Here is an 18399-nt window from a genome sequence, read left to right as displayed (position 1 = left end):
TTATTTTATAGGCAATGTATCAATTTATTGCTAAAATGTGTGGCATGAGTGGATAGTAATGCTGTGTAAACATAAGTTATATGTATGAGATGCAGACTATGTAAGAAATGCATTGTTAATGAAATGTTATAAGGACCATGTTGCTTGTGTTTGATAATATAACCATGAATACAATGACAGTTAAAAGGAGCTGTAGACTAATTGATGATAGCTAAAAGGAGTTGTGTTAGCAAATTTTAGTGCATATCTATGTAGACTAACTGATGTACAGCTAAAAGAAACTGTAGTACGAATGAATGAAATGAGAATGAAATGAAATGGAAATGTGAATGTAATGGATATGAAATATGAAAGTAAGGAGAGGTCTAAGCTTGACCTGAAGTCTCGTCTTTGCATCTTTTTAGGATATCCAGAGGGTGTGAAGAGGTATAACTCGTGGGTGTAACGACCTCCTTATAAAGATAAATTCTCTGCAATTTAAATTAAAACAATTTCCTACACGGCAAAAAGCAAATAACATGAAACAGAACCTCATATATATACAATACCAGAGTGTCTAAATATTCCACAAATATTACATATTTCACCGTACTCTTAAGAACTACTCTTACTAATACCAGGGCTAACAAAATTGAACCCCAAAACACTCACCCTCAAAAAGGGTAGACTAACAACTCCTATATCTACGAGCCTGCTCTGCTTGCCCAACTGGCTCACCTGAAAAATAATTCAACATTGGGATAAGCCAAAGCTCAGTAAGACGAAACATGCTATCACTAGTGTGTGGCTACTGAGATATAGATCCGTAAAAATTAATCTAAGTTAAAAGTAGTACAAATAATTAAATCTGATAATGCTGATACCACATAACATATTATAAAACCTTTAACTACATAATTTAACATGTCAAATAGTAATAGTATGAAGTTACTTTTCATAATAATACTACTATTTCTAAAAATCTGAAAATACCATAGAATCTAAGAATATTTCCCTGGATGGTTGTATGTCATAATTTAACCCCTCATGACAGGGTTATGCAACCCGAAGGCTGGATCTATCATAGTTGGCCTACCAGGGTAAACCACTTTACTCCTCGGTTAGATCGGCCCTCCTCAACCCATATCTGATGGGGAGCCTATCCACAACTAGGCACGATCAACCTCATACCACTTACTATCTGAGTTAAGTGGTTGCACTCTGAACTGAATATCTGTATATCTGTAGCTATGGTACCGTACTCTGCTGTCTGATCCATCAGGGTCTGATACTATATAATACGTTTCTATATACAAATAACTGTTTTACCATGATTATGTAATAACTGTATAAACCATAACACTGTAATAATCTGTAACTATATCAACTGTATTTTTCTGAGATAACTGTAAATCTACCTGTTATGGTGTTGTAAAGTTGTAAAATCATGCTATTTTGAAAAATATTGTAAACGCATTTCACCGTCTGTATTTTTTATAAAACATACTCCTGAAAACACTGTATAAACATGTTTCTATATTGTATTTATACTCTCATGCCACACAATAATTTAAAACACTCTAATCTCAATAATAAATTGCATGAATTTTTGCTCTGAATAATAATTTGATAAAAACATAAACTTCATACTGAAATCATACTAGATTTTCCTAGCATAGCATGTTTCCCTTACCAAACTGTTGAAAAGCCCCTATCGTATACGGGTCCTACACCCATAGGGCTTCCTATTCCATACCCTGAAAACCACATTTTCCAGAACCAAATATCAATATTTCCTGGCATACATCATTTCCTACAACTACTAGAAAGTCAAAAACTGAATAAAAGACCTTACCCTGATTCTGGGGAGAAATTTGATTCAATCCCACCGACAATCCGCACCAGCAGACTTGAAAAGAACTTCGTAGGAGCGTCGTGGTGGCCTCGGATCGTCGATCCGGCAACTGATGGAACCGAAATCGAAGAAAGTTGGAAGGAGAACCGTAGGAGAGAGAAAGAGGAAACGCGGCGCTGAAATTCTGCGTTTAACCAAGGTTTTGCACTATTTTTTCTGCGGAATTCATCAACAAGCCACGTCACCTCCTCGATGAGTCATGTAGAAAGTTCGTCAATGAACCTACCCCCTCGTCGACGAATTTCAGACTTCCTAATAATCCTCTCTCGGTATCTTCTCATCGACGAGTGCTTGGAAAATTTCTGGGGCTATTATATCCAAAATGCTATGTCGTCGACGAACGCTGCCATCTCCTTATGTTTTTTTTTCATTTCTATCCCTCTTAATTATTTAAATACCATTATTATTCGGGTCACTACAGTGGGACCCAGTGGCAAACAAAGTGGTGATCGGTAGAGATGTAGTCTTTGATGAGAAGGCTATGGTGAAGCATACTTAAGAGTTTGATGAATAGAAATAGGAGCCAGAAAGCTGGGGTAGTGATGAACATATTGTGCAGGTGGAGTTAGAAGCTCAGGGCAACAAAAAAGATCATGGTCCCATGGTTGCAAGGAGCTCTAGCTCGGGAAACTAGCAAGTCGACGATATTCCTATACGGAGATCCAGACACACTATCAGGCCTCCATCAAGGTATGGTTTTGATGAGTTAGTATCTTATGCTTTCCTTACTTGTTGCAACTATCCAACTTCTTTTCAAGAAGCAGTGCACAGCCAGAAGAAAGATAGGTGGATGGGAGCAATGATTGAGGAGATGGAATCATTACATAAGAACCTAACTTGAGATTTGGTGGAGCTTCCAGATGGGAAGATACTGATAGTTTGCAAATGAGTGTATAGGAAGAAGGAGGCAATTTCAGAAAAGGAATGCGAGAATTTCAGGACACGGTTGGTGGCAAAAGGATACTCACAAAAGAAGGCGATAGATTATGATGAGATCTTTTCTCCAGTGGTCTGACATACTTCTATTAGAGTTGTGTTGGGATTGGTAGCTTATTACGATTTTCATTTGGAACAAATGGATGTGAAGATTGCATTTCTTCACGGTGACTTGGAGGAACAAATCTACGTGGTACAGTCGGAGGAATTCATTAAACCAAGAAAAGAAAATTTTGTTTGCAGGTTGAAGAAATCTCTTTATGGGCTGAAACAGTCTCCAAGGCAATGGTATAAATGGTTTGATTCGTACAGGATGAAGATTGGCTACAAATGGTGTGAGTATGATTACTGCGTTTATGTGAATAAACTTGAGGATGATTCTCTTGTTTTCTTGTTATTGTACGTCGATGACATGTTGATAGCTGCAAGTGATTTAACTGAAGTGAATCAGTTAAAGAACCTGTTGCATAAGAAATTTGACATGAAGGATCTTGGTTCAGCCAAGAAAATACTTGGGATGAAGATTTGCTGAGACAGGTTTGCATAGAGATTATGGTTATCTCAGGGCGGTTATGTGTAGAAGGTGTTGAAGAGGTTTAGCGTGGCTGATACAAGATCGGTGTGTACACCTCTAGCGAATCATTTCAAGTTGTCTACTGCAGATTGCCCAAGTTTGGATGAGAAAATTCGGGACATGTCAAAGGTCCCCTATGCTAGTGCTGTGGAGAGTTTAATGTATGTCATGGTATGTACGAGGCCAGATTTGGCTCATGCGGTAAACATGGTGAACAAGTTCCTCTCTAATCTAGGAAGACAGCATTGGGAAGCTGTCAAATGGATACTTAGATACTTGCAGGGTACACCGGGATATGGCATTATGTTCGGCAAGCAATAGGGTTGTCATTCAGTTATGGGGTTTGTTGATGCAGATTATGCTGAAGATATAGATGACAGAAGGTATACAACAGGATATGTGTTACCCTTGTAGGCGGACCAGTATGTTGGAGATCTATGGTACAGTCTTTAGTTGCATTGTCCACGACTGAGGCGGAGTATATGGCAATTGCCAAAACTGCAAAGGAAGCCTTATGGCTTACTGGTTTAGTTAGAGAGCTGGGATTACAGGAAAATAGTGTGGTACTGCTTTTTGATAGTCAGAGTGTCATTTACTTGGCGAAGAATCAGGTATACCATGCTAGAACCAAGCACATTGATGTGAGGTTCCATAAAGTTCAGGAATTGATTGCTTCAGGTGAACTTGTGTTGGAGAAAGTTCACACATCTAATGATGCAGCTAATATTTTGACCAAATCAGTTACTTCAGAGAAGTTCAAGCATTCCTTGGACTTACTCTGTAACAATCTGCTATTTAACTTGGGTTTATATATATATATATATATACTGTAAAATTTACAATGCTCTGATACCAAATTGGATTAAACCCAACCATCAACCTAAGCAGCGAGAAGCAGAAATTAAATAAACATAACCATATATATAATTATATATAATACCAGAGTGTTAAAATATTTCCCAAAATATACATATATGACTGTTTCCCAAAATACCCTCAACTGGCTAGGGCTATACAAAATTACTCCCAAAAATACTCACTTTACTGTCAGGACAATACTGAAGCCTTTCTATCTGCGAGCCTGATCTACTCGCCTACCTGGATTACCTGAAAAATGTTAAAGTAATGAGATGAGTCAACGCTCAGTAAGATGAAATATACTATTGCTAGTGTGTGGTAGATGAGCTACAATACTATGAAAATCTATTACTATATAATCATGTATCACTGAATCTGTAAATACAATACCAGTAATATAAACTATCACATTTTTCCTATTACTTAACATTTCTGTACTTTAGGTTTCTACTCAAAATACTTCTAATGAATATATATATTTTTTGTCTCTGTAAATCTGTATAAACATAGTAATAACTGAAACCTTCCCTGCGGATAACTGTGTATTATGATTTAACCCCTCATGACAGGGTTGTGCGGCTTATAGGCAGGATCTACCCTAACTGGCCGACCAGGATAAACCACTATACTCCATCGGTCTGATCAGCCCTTCTCAACTCATATCTGATGGGGAGTCTGTCCACTCGTGGGCTCTATACGATCGACTTTTATACCACGTATTATCTAAATAGGTGGTTGCACTCTATACTGTATATAGCTACGGTACCGTGCTCTGTAAACTATATGGTCCAACAGGGTCTGATACTATATAATACGTTTCTATATACAACTATCTGTTTACCATTATTCTGTAATAACTGTATAAACCATGACGCTGTGATAAACTGTATCTGTATTAATTGTATTTTATGAAATAAACTGTAAAACTATATGTCATGGTACTGTAATCTATATCTGTATCAACTGCATGATCATGGTTTTCTGTAATTACTATAAAATATAATCACTGTTTGTATAGTCTGTCAAACATAGCTCTGAAAAATACTGTAAAGCATGTCTCTATACTATATCTATATTCTCAAACCACACAGTAATTTAAAACATATTATACATAATGAATAAACTGTATTAATTCCTGCTCTGAATAATAATCTAGTATAAATAAACATATATACTATCCTAAAAGTCATACTAAATTTGCCTAGCATAACATATTTCCCTTACCTGACTATCAAAAAGCCTTTATCGTATACCGATCCTACCCCCGCAGGGCTTCCTACACAATACCCTGAAAACAACATTCGTCAGAACAGAATATCAATATTTTTTTGCCTACATCATTTCCTACAACTGCCAGAAGGTCAAAAATTGACTAAAAGACCTTACCTTGATTCTGGGAAGAAATTCGACTTGATCCCACCGACGATCCGCCCTAAAAAACTTGAAGAGAACTCCTCCAGGAGCGTCGTGGTGGCCTCAGATCGTCGATCCAACGACTGACGTGGCTGAAATCGAAGAGAGAAGGTGGGAAGGGCCGTAAAGGAGAGAGAAGATAGGGTTCAGTGAGTTTTCTGCGCAAGAAAACTAAGTTTAGCACTATTTATACTGTGGGATTCGTCGATGAGCCACGTCATCTTGTCGACAAGTCCTGTAGAAAGTTCGTCAACGAGTCCTGTAGAGAGTTCGTCGACGAATCTGCACCCTTGTCGACGAATTTCAGACATCCCAAAAATCCTCTCTCGGTATCTTCTCGTCGACGAGATCCTGAAGAACCCTTGTGTTCGTCGACAAGGCTTGGGAAATTTCTTAGAATTATCACCTCCAAAATGCAATGTCGTAGACGAACGCTTCGTCGACTGCCTCCTTCTGTCGTTCGTCGACAAAATCGGCTACCTTTTTTTGTTACTGTTTCCATTTTCCTCCCTCTTTATTATTTAAATATCATTATTCTTCGAGTCATTACATATTCCATGTCTCTAAGTGATAGAAGTGAGACATACCCAACCAAGCGTTTTTAAGTTCAAAGAGAAACAATTTATGTTTTTTAAGATTCTCCTAAGGGGCGTATAATCGCCAAGGTGGAGATTGTTATTTATGGCTCTTATACTTCTATTTTGATAAGCAAAAAAGGAAGGAGGAAAAACATGAAGAGGGCAGTACAACAGGACTCATTGATGAGGAGCTTATGCTCATCGATGAGGGAACATCAGAGGTTCGTAGACGAAGGTTCTGAAGCTCATCGATGAACAATTACTGAAAGTAGGAATTTTCATATTTATGGCATCGTCGACAAGAGTCCTGTATTCATCGACTAAGGGTCTTCTTGGTCTCGTTGACGAGGCCCTGTGTTCGTCGACGAGAGGCGCCTAGGCTGCGGCAGTTTTTCTAAATTTTGAATTTTTGAACGTTGAGTGGTTGGGCAAACGAGGGGAAACCTTCGAGGAACTTCTATATATGTCATCTGGGCATATTTTGAGAAGAGAGATAATCATTAGAGAAGTGTATTGTATACATTTTGATTTTCTAAGTGAAATTTGTGTGTCATTGCTTCCGTGGATGTTGGCTTTGCCGAATCACGTAAATATTTGTGTTGATCTTGTTCTAGTTGTGTGTGTGTTATTTACATTTACTTCTTGTTGTTTATTCCGCTGCGTATCTTCATTATACAATCCATATTACAACACATAATTTATAACGAGACCTTCAAATGATTTGAATTTATAACTTTTAACCATAATTATGTTTTGGCACATTTTGAGATAAGTTGTGACTCTAAGTTTGATTTGGAGAGGGTATAAATATGTGATTGTTTTTAGTTAGAATGGGTCTTCAACATATTCAACTCAATTTACGTCATGTGACAAATAACTATCACTTTGACCTCTATGCCTCTTTATCCCTCTATTTCTATCTCTTATTGTTTTTACTTCCCCCCTATCTCTATCCCTTGCTCTTTACCTCTCTTTATCTCTTCTAATCTATTTCTGGTCACCTCCCTCATTTTCTTTCTCCTTTCATGATTCCTATGACTTCTGTGACTTTCTTATTATTCCTATCCTTACACCTTTCATAACAAGTCCATTCATAACCACTCTAATATCTCCTAATCTCAATCACATCATAACTTCAAGAGGTGCTTGATTTTTAATCAAATGAATTTTGATCTAGAAAAATCTTGATATGTAATTAGTAGGATTTTTTCAACAACTTTAATATACAATGAGATTGAGATGTTAGTTGCAATTGTTGATAAATAATAAAAATGATAAACTTTATTTGATGATCTAGAAGAGTTGGCAAAGCTATGGTATCAATATTTTTGCAGGATGTCTTGATACGTAACTTACTAGAATAAGATAATGATATAGTATCATGTGCACGAAGAAATATGTGTGAGTTTGTGTGTGTATATGTGTATAACTAAGAGTGAGAGTTCATGCATCGTAATTAAGAGGTATAATTAAGGGTAAACATGACATATGCTACGGACCTCCAACATGGGAGGAGTCAATTACTATCACATCTTAGCCAACTATCTTAATTTCGCAGTGATTGTTTGTTGATACTAGGAGAAATCAATGGCATTGGATACTTTTGATGCCACCTTTGTAATTGATTGTTTGCTGCTATACAATAGTTAATAGCTAGTTGTGGAAAATAAAATGCTATTCAAATTTTCACTACCTTAAAAAGACTATAACTAATAATTAGAAATAATTAGAGTATTATTCAAATTCTTTAAAACACAATCTAAAGGCATCATATTTTGACTGACTTTATTACATTACTCTAATAGTATGTTTGGGAGCATAGATTTTGGATTTTGGATTTGAATTTAGATGGATTTGAACAAATTTTAATACTAGTTTGTATTACATTTTATGCAAATCTAATATAAATTCAAACACAAGACCTCTCCAAATATAGGGTGAGTATTCACCACGCATGCCAATTGTGTTTATACCTTGACTAACGGTATCTAATTAAGTATCATTTTCTTTTTCATCTTATAGCAGTAATTACACACAAGCAATGTGTGTGTAATATATTTCATTTTTTTTCATTTAATTATTTTTATTATTTATTTTTGTCTATTTATATAACTTGGCAAAATGTATTTTTGATCGCTAGCATTAATGGCTCGCAATTACCGTATGAATTATTGCATGAGATGTGTTGGACAAAATACATTAATCTAATAATTTTTTATTAAAATTTAAAATTTATTGAAATGTCTAAAATATTAGAATTGAAAAACAACCAATAAAGAAAGAGTTATGAATATGGATTAGTTATCAACTAGTTATAACATATTTATGTGTTATTTCTTATTATAATTAGTTATGCACAGATCATCTATTTTTGTTAGATGATCCTAATTATTATTTTGCCAATATTTGTGCAAAAGTATTTTAAGAAATAAAAATATATATATATACACCTTATTTGGGTATTGTGTTTATAATTAATCATGGATATTGAATGCACACTATGTGTGTGTTGTCTTTGCAATTAATAATGAATTGATTAATTAATATCAAACTACTTAGCCTAAACTTTCAAAGTTTGAAATAGTCATATAACTTTGGGATGCATGCCTAGTCAAGGTCAATGCAATCATTATTCTTCATCACTAAAAAAAAAAATTATGATTTTAATATTTACACATCCTTGCTCTAATATATGACATTAAAAAAAAAAGCAGAAATAATACATAATTAAAAAGTAAGTGAACTCAATTTTCTACATTCAAGCTGATCCCCATACACACATGTATCTTCCGATTAATATAAGAGGTAAAAGATACAGAACTCCTCCGAAAATGGTAGAAGAATGCGGATTTTGACGAAAATTTCAAAAATAACACTAATCTCTTTAAGATTTGATAAAAAAATACGAGCTTGAGATTTAAAATTTTTGAAATATTTGTAATCATCCTATTTTTGTTATTTATCAAATATGATATTTTAGACAAGATGAGAAATTCTTAATATCAAACCTTAAAGAGGAGTATATGTGTAAAATTTTGAAACTTCATAAAAAAATATGTTTTTTAGAACTTCTCATCCTTGCTTCATTGTTTATTTGTGTATTATTGATATGGATGATGAGGTGGCGGAGAAGGAGGTGGGGGCGGTGGGGGAGGAGGAGGAGGAGGTGGTGGGGGTGGCGGAGGAGGAGGTGGTGGTGGGGGTGGCGGAGGAGGAGGTGGTGGAGGTGGAGGTGGAGGCGGGGGTGATGGTGGTGGAGGAGAGGGTGGTGGCGGTGATGGCGGCGGCGGCGGTGGCAGGCAGCCTAAGACATAGCAATTCACGGGATGTTGGAGGAAGGATGCGCATTCCTCTAGCGACCGCTGCAACGGCCTACCCGGCAGACAATTCCTCCGATCGTTTTTGTCCGGCAACTTGAGACACACGGGTGGCTCACCGGTGAAATAATTATAAGAATACGTGAAATTCTTCAACCTGGGCAACGAACACACACTCGCCGGAATCTCCCCCGACAGTCTATTGTTGGCCACATTCAGCTGCTCCAACCTCTTCATCTCCCCCATCGATTCCGGCAACTCCCCCACCAACTCGTTGGAGCTCACATCAAAAACCGTCACCCCTTTCAACGTCCCAATCTGCGGCGGCACACACCCCTTCAAACCAGCATTCATGAGTATAATCTCCTTAAGCGTACCTCCCATTCTCGCTAAACTCGCCGGAACACAACCGCCAAACTTGTTATTCGCAAAAACCACCACGGAAACCGGCGAGTCCCCTATATTTTCCGGCAACGAGGACTTAAACTTGTTGTTGTTAATGAACAGCGCGTCGAGTTTCAATCTGAAGAGTTGGTTCGGGATGCTGCCATTGAACTTGTTGAATCGGAGGTCGAGGAATTTGAGAGAAGGGAGACGGAGAACGACCGCCGGGAACTCGCCGGAGAGTCGGTTGTTGCTGACGTCGAGTTCGTAGAGGAGGCGAAGGTCGGCGAAGGTGTGGGGTAAGGTGCCGGAGAAGCGGTTGGAGTTGATGTGGAAGAGGGCGAGGTCGGAGAGGAGGCCGAGGTCATCGGGGAGGGAGCCGGCGATGCGGGCATGGTTGAGATCGATTCCGGCGACGGTGGTGAGGCTGGGGTCGTCGGGGGCGGGGGCGCAGAAGACGCCGGTGTAGTTGCAGACGTTAGGGCCATACCAGTTGGAAGTGAAGTTTTTTGGGTCGGAGGTGATGGCGTGCTTCCATGCTTGGAGGGCTATGTAAGCATTAAGGAGTCTAGGGTTTGGTAGGGGCGGAGGAGGTTGCTGGAAAGAGGGTTTAGAGAAAAAGGAGAGGGAGAAGAAGAAGACCCAAAGGGCTGAAATTGGGTAAGAGTTCTTCATGAAAATTTTTGGAGGAGAAATGGATATGGTAGTATTGGTGTTACGTTATTGGGTGATTAATGGAGGTTTATATGGGCATTGATCAGTAGGAGTACTGGTACTCTAGAACAATGAAGGTTGGAATAGTGCTGTCACTGACTTTTAGGATTCAATATTTTGTGTGTAAAAAAAAAAAAAATTATTTAGAGCCTTGACCGCATCACACTTTATTATTATTATTATTATTATTATTATTAGAGTAATATGCCTGGGTAGGGTTTATATTCAATTAGTTTTGACTTTAATATATGTGTTTGCTAGGGGAGAATGGTCATTCTGTTGTCATTTTAATGTGTTGTAATTTTAACAGAGGGCGAGGGGAGGGGAGGGGCGGGGGAAGACTAAATGGTAATTAAAGGCAGACAAAATTTGAAAGAGATCTTAACTTCGATTCTTCTTTAAATCCTTCCGGCTTACTTGGAGACTAGTTCTTATGGCTAAGATCAGTCTTCTCTTAAGTTCGGAAATGATAACTTGATATTTAAGTCAAAGGTAGAGGGGTGGAGCCATTATTTTAATGGATTAGTTGAGTGTTTAAAGAATTTTGAACACCATCGTTTTAAAATAATAATAATTATAATATATGTTGTACTTTTTAGAATGAGTCATTTTAAAAGAAGCCTTCTTATATTATATGTATTTACTACGGGCTTTGGCATTCGGGCATTGGCATTTTAGAGAGATGCATGTTAATTTAGATCATGTGTTTTAATATTTCTTATGGAAAGTAGGCAAGAAAGTGGACTCTGATCTCTCCAAAAACGTGGATATCTCATCATTATTTGTCTTTGATAATTGCAGTTGTGTTGTACTTAAGTTTTATATATGTATACACTCGAATAGTGATTAATTAAGCTAATGGCACCCTAACCAAAGATTCGAAAAAGTTAACCTAATCTAACAAACACATTGCCCAGCCCACCTTGGTGCCACATGCAAATGCCGGTTAAGATGAGACTACTCTCTCTTTCTCTCTCATCCAGTAGTATCTCTATCTTTCTCTCTCATCCAGTAGTATTGGAAGTTCAATTGGAATCTGCTTGCAAACTACTAGATGGGAAAGTACCTAATTCTGAATTTCCAAACTCTTTTTCACCCTTTAATTTCAAAATTGGAACAACATCCTGCCAGTACAAAGATTCACCTCATGGTCAAATTGCTAACTAGGATATATGTGTCACAATTAAGAACAGTGATATATATATAGGATTAATGATTGAGAATTAGGATATTAATTAAGATGTCAAAATTAGATGATTCTTTTCGAGCACCATTCCTAAACTCCCAATTCCCTGTTACCGATGTCATGCCTGACTCCTTGTTGATTGTTTCTATTAGAATTTTGGAATTTTCTATAGGTGTGTGATATTCATGATCAAATAGAGTGTGTGTGTGTGTGTGTATATATATATATATATATATAATATTATTATAATTAATAAGTTATATTTTAATTCATGAATGGATAGTATGTACATTAACCAAAGTCAAGCACCACATTTATTATTGTGCAATATACAATGACAAGTTAAGTTCAACATCCATAACGATGTGGCAACATTTGGCATATGTGAGAGAAACAATTTCAAGCTTTTGATAAGGTATTAGGAGGAATATTAATTGTAACTTTAACTATTAAGAAATAAAATGGTGTTTAATGATGTGCAAGAGCACAATATGGCAATTAATGTATAGATTAAAGAAATTTATATATGAATTTAAACAAGCTTCCCACCAATAGGTTTCATATACAATTACTTCCTTTGACTTTAAATGAAATGATGATGACGATTGTATATCTCTAACAATCAACAAGAGCAACTAGAAAGAAAACATAAGAGATATGTCATTATATATGTTGGATATTGAAATTTGTCATGATATGTTTAAGAGAGCACTTGATTTCTTTCTAAAGACCTATTTTAAAAAAATTCTTAAAAGGTTTAATATTTACTATCCGCATCGTGAAAGATGACAAATTAATTGAAAATCAAAGTTTTTCCATGAAAGTGAGTCAAAGCAAATGGAAAATATTTCATATGCATTTTTAGTTGGAAGCATCAATTATTCTAAGGCATGTACTTGTACCAATAGTTTTTTAAATTGGAAGCTAGAATTTTGTCATGACTTCTCAAGAACTTTTGTTAAGGAATTTAATTTTGGAATTTCAAATAATGGATTCTATTTAAAGCCCCATCAAAGTGTTCTGTGATGCATTCTTCTCTACAAACAACAGCTGTTCAAATTAGTCAAAATATATAAAGTTGAGATATCTTATTACTAGAGAAAGGGTGCGTGATAAAATGTGTTTATTGAGCACACATTAAAACTAAAATGATGCAAACCCATTGATTAAAATATTGGCGGCTAATTAAAATGCACATATATCTTACAGGTTGACTTATATTTTGCAATTCATGTATCTGCACATTATTGAAATCAAGATGATGGAAAATGATTATAGTGTCTTGACATTATTGCTGAACCAATTATGGGATAAACATAAACGAATAATTTATATCCTTCCTCTTATGACTTATCTAAATAAATGTCAATGTATAGAAGGAATTATGTTAAATAATTTATATAAAGCTACTATGATTCATATTAGTTATTTTCTAATTATATAGTGAATGTTAATTTAAATAAAAGGTACTATATGATTATTTTTGTGATCATTCGATCAAGTAGGAGAATGTTGAAATTGTATATACATGTGTGTGTGTGTGTGTGTGTGTGTGTGTGTGTGTGTGTGTGTGATCTTCATGATCACATAGAGTAATAGGTATATTGACTAAAGTCAAGTATCATAAATGTCTTAATGTGCAAAATACGATAACTAAGATCATGTATCCTTGATGGTTGATGAAGAGTCTCCCAATTAAGATAAAATGGAATAATGTACACATTGGCCAAACTCATGAGTCCGATAACCAATGTATTATTAAAGAAATGTATCACACTTGATCAAGGTACATCCACTTTAGAGGAAATGAAAGGCTATGCGTATACATTTATGACTCTTTGATGGATTGAATCACATATAATACTATACAAATGACTATGACTCTTAGTCCCTCTCGCCACTGAACCAAGTTTGATAAAATTTTCATTACTAACCAAATATAATAGTGTGCAAATGTTTGAGTTTTGAGGACTACAACTTTCCATTTGACATAATACCTTAATATTAATTAAGTGAAAAATGGTAAAGGGATGACCAACTATCCCGGTGGATCAATCGAGTATCCAAAGGACCTCAGACCTTATCATTTAAAAAAAAATAAAATAAGGGGAGAGAAAATCAAATAGTTTTCACGTACTTAAGTTTTAATCAGAAGAAATAGAAGGAAATAAGAGGTATTTACATCATAGAATGATTGTTTTAGTGAAAGTAGTGCGAGATATATCATAATTTACTTTGTTTATTCTTACTTAATTACAGTTTATAAAATTAACCAAAGTTCTTATTGTGTAAAATCTCTAACATTTTTACTCAAGATCGCCTAAAGAATCAAAATTATTGTACTGATATGTGTTAAATGTGTATATATATATATATATATTTGTGTGTGGTTGCGTTTAATTTCTTTATTAAGCTAAGGGAAGAGGTAGCTAGTCTTTTCGTAGAATAATTAATATATGTTGGCTGCCTTCAAGCCCCCACCATTGATCTTAGACATTAATCAACAACTTCTGAATTAATAGTCAATGGGCCGGGTTAACCACCACTATATATATATATATATATGACCTATGCTGCATGCATTGAAAAAATTAATGGCTGCGATCAGTCCTCCAAGAACAATATTATTATTATTATTAAGTCAAGGGACAATTGCTCAATATTTTAAATTGGTGGGAAATTGTTTGGTTAGTTATTGAACTTCATTCTACTGCGTTAAGCTACTTACTATGCATGCATGGGGGCCTGCAATCATTTTCCTTTTTCTCTGGGGAAGCTGGCAGGAATGAACTTTAGAATTGGTTTGGAAACAGCTCAAATGAAATTAAATATGAGATGAGATGAAATAAAAAATTGGAAGAAAATACAAAGAAATCAAGAGAAGAAATTTTATTTTATTTTGCCAATGCGTAGTAATAAATTAATATCTATTACTTTCTTTCTAATTTTGATCTTTGAATTTGCGATATATATAGATATTGCCATTGGCAATAAGATTTTGACAAAATTGGTAGACATTAATTTATTTTAACCCATGGAAGGTCTTAAGAGTATAATTTAAAAGCCTGGTCCAGACAAATTTCTAAAAGCTAGGGCATAGCTCCATCTCAAAGGTCGTTGCTAAAGTCATATCAACAGGCTGTGACGCAGTTTGGGGTTGGCAAGACTCAGCTGCCTTTGCTTGCCCCATCCATCCCACCTTCAATTCCTTCTGTATATTAAATTGGTATTTTCTTATAATAATTTGCCTGCGATTTGGAATCTGTTTAATTATTAGTATTAATAAAACCCCACTTGCAAGTTGCAAGCGAAAACTTGTTTGATGAGGCGCAGATATCAGACCTAACGAAGGGGAAGGTGCATTTTGTTTAAAGTCAAACGCTATTAGTTTGGTGGGAAAGGAAGAAAAAGAGTTTAGAGTATTGAAAGGGTCAAAAATATGTAGAACAATTGCCACACGAAATCAAAGAATGCTTGTAGGGTGTTTCATTGCATTTTAGCAGATTTAGAAGGTTAACTAAGAGGTTCTCTTGTGGCGTAGGGTGTTCCGTGGTATCCGACGTATCTTTTTTTTAGTTGGTTGTCTTGTTGGTTCACTGCTGCTTCTTTAGAGCGTTTTGTGGACCTTTAACCGCTTTGAGAAGCCTTTTCTATCTTGCAAGGCAATGATGATGGAGAATTTCCTCTGGAAGCCTCTCTCACATTCAGAATTGCACAATCTGTATGACTTTTTCTCTAAACTGACGTTGTTCAACTTCCAATCTTCCATCTTTTGTTTTTTTCGTTCTTATGTTGGTTAAATTGTTTAATCCCCTATCATTCCCTGAGTTATTTTGGTTATCATGGGATTTTTGCATTTGCATTTGTGGACTCGGTCCGTTCTCAATTTCTGTAAATTGTCGATAAAAGTTCAATGCAGTCTTCTTGTCTATCCCCGACTTCTTTTCTGTCTTCCACGGCCTTCTCCTGACTTTTTTCTGTGCTTATTTTAATCCCAAAAAATCCACAATTTAGCCTTAATTTCAGTTGTTTGGAAGTTTTGTTTGTTTGCACGGTGATGGTGGTTTTATATTGGGAAGAGCTCTCTTGTATTTTCTTTGATGTGGGAGGTTGTTCTATCCTCGCCTTTTTATGTAGCCTTGTTCGGAGACTCCAAGCATCTTGCTTGATTTCTTTTCTGATAATGATATTACCTTTTCAAGAAAAAAAAAAAAAAAACCAAATGGAATACTTTTAATTATCCCTTAATTCATGTTTAGAAACTTGAAATTTTGAATTTGTGCATTTCAATGAAATGCAACACGAATTGCATGTATTGCTTGTAACGACCTACTAAATTCTATGAATATTTTATGACTTTCCATAATAAATACTATGAAATTCCATATCTCGAATACCTTCTGATATATATATATAAAATTATCAACCTATGCAGCAGGAAGCTGTATCCATATAACCATAAGCACGTAATTACACGATACCAGAATGCTAAGATGTTCTTCCAAAATATACATATACAACTGTACCTCATAAACACACTCACTTAATACTAGAGCTATACAAAAATCAATCTCCCACAAATACTCACTCTATTGACAGGGCAGGACTGAAGCCCCTCTACCTGTGAGCCTAATCTGTTCGTCTACCTGAATCACCTGAAAAATGTTAAAGTAATGGAATGAGACGTTCAGTAAGACAAAATATGCTATTACTAGTGTGTGGCAAGTAAATTATATTTTTATAAAAATATGATTCTATAAAATCATGAATAACTGAAACTGGGAATACAGGTACAGATAATATATAATACCACCTTGTTCACGTTACTTAATATAACTGTCTTAATAGGTTTTCTATTCATAATACTTCTAATATACATAAGTACATCCTCTGTTTCTATAAACTGTATTTACATATAAATACTGAAAAAACTTTCCCTGTGGATAATTGTATGTCATGATTTAACCCCTCATGACAGGGTTGTGCGGTCCGTAGGTGGGATCTATCACTGGGTGGCCTACTAGGATAAACTATTATACTCCGTCAGTCAGATCGGCCCTCCTCAACCTATATCTGATGGGGATCCTGTCCACAACATAGGCACGATCAACTTATCTACCACGTATTATCTAAATATGTGGTTGCACTATAAACTATATATAGATACGATACCGTGCTCTATAAACTGTATCTGTAATGGTCCAATAGGGTCTGATACTATATAATACGTTTCTGCATATAACTATATGGTTTACAATGATTCTGTAATAACTGTATAAACCATGACGCTGAAATAAACTATTTCTATAACAACTGTATTTCTGTAATTAACTGTAAATCTGTATGTCATGGTACTATAAACTGTATAATCGTTGTATTCTGAAATTGCTGTAAAATATATTTCCTGTCTGTATATTCTGTAAAACGTAATCCTGAAAATATATTCTATAAAACATAATCCTGGAAATATATTCTGTAAAATATAATCCTGGAAATTACTGTGAGTCTCGTTTCTGTACTATATCTATATTCTTAAGTCACACAATAATTTAAAACATAATAACATAGTTGATAAACTGTATAAATTTCTACTGTGAATGATAATCTGGTAAAAACGTATAATTTATACTGAAAACATATTAGAATTGCCTAATATATCATATTTCTCTCACCTGTTTCCTGCTAGAATCCCCTACTATGACGGGTCCTACACTGGCAGGGATCTCCACTCAATACCCTGAAAATCATAAATTTCAGAAAAAAATATCATTATTTCCTTGCGTATTACATTTCTTACAACTATTGTGAAACCAAATATTGACAAAAAGGCCTTACCCTGAATCTGGGATGAAATCCAACTTCGTCCCACCAACAATTCACTCCAGCAGACTTGGAGAGAACTTCCCCAGGAGCGTCGTGGTGGCCTCAAATCGTCAATCCTGCGGTCAACAGGGCCGGAATCAAGGAGAGAGAAAGGAGAGACCATAGAGAAAAGAGAGAGAGAGTTTCTGTGAATTTTCCTGCGTAAAAACTGAGTTTAGTCCTATTTATACGGCGAGATTCATCGACGAGCCACATCATCTCGTCGACGAGGCTAAGAAGCAATTCGTCAACGAACTCTCCCCTTCGTCGACGAAATTCAGAATCGCCCAAAACATCCTCTCGGTATCTTCTTGTCGACGAAACATGTCCTCGTTGACGAGGCCCTTTTGTACCCTCATCGACGAATCTCCTGTGTTCGTCGACAAGACCATGAGAAAATTCCTTGGGTTATTACATTGCTTTTCTTTCAAATTTGAATTTAAGATTAGCCAGAAATGTACGTATACTTCTAGACACTTTAAATTATTCTCCATTATTAATGTTCGTCCAGTCCCACATCATCTCTGTGAGCAGTTCCAAGGCCAGTATAAGATCCTCTTAGCTCTCTCTCCTTAACACCTAGGTTTTGAGGATGTGTTCTCTAACATGGTATCAGAGTTGGGCCTTGGGTTGTTTGACTCCTCCATGGGTTGGACTTCTCCTCGCTACTTAGCTCCTCTATG

The 18399-nt window shown here is 35.9% G+C and overlaps 1 protein-coding gene across 1 annotated transcript; it reads right to left on the bottom strand.

Moving 5' to 3' along the window:
- Nucleotides 1-9354: 9354 nt before the first annotated feature.
- LOC131151159 (leucine-rich repeat extensin-like protein 6) lies at nt 9355-10629 on the bottom strand. The gene has a single exon (XM_058102407.1). It carries the CDS (start codon nt 10627-10629, stop codon nt 9355-9357), a length of 1275 nt encoding a protein of 424 aa, XP_057958390.1.
- Between the last annotated feature and the right edge of the window lie 7770 nt (nt 10630-18399).

This window comes from Malania oleifera, chromosome 3, assembly GCF_029873635.1.
Source record: "Malania oleifera isolate guangnan ecotype guangnan chromosome 3, ASM2987363v1, whole genome shotgun sequence".
NCBI classification, from domain to species: Eukaryota; Viridiplantae; Streptophyta; class Magnoliopsida; order Santalales; family Ximeniaceae; genus Malania; species Malania oleifera.
Note: the sequence above shows the minus strand (reverse complement) of the source record. Positions and strands in the feature narration are given on the sequence as shown.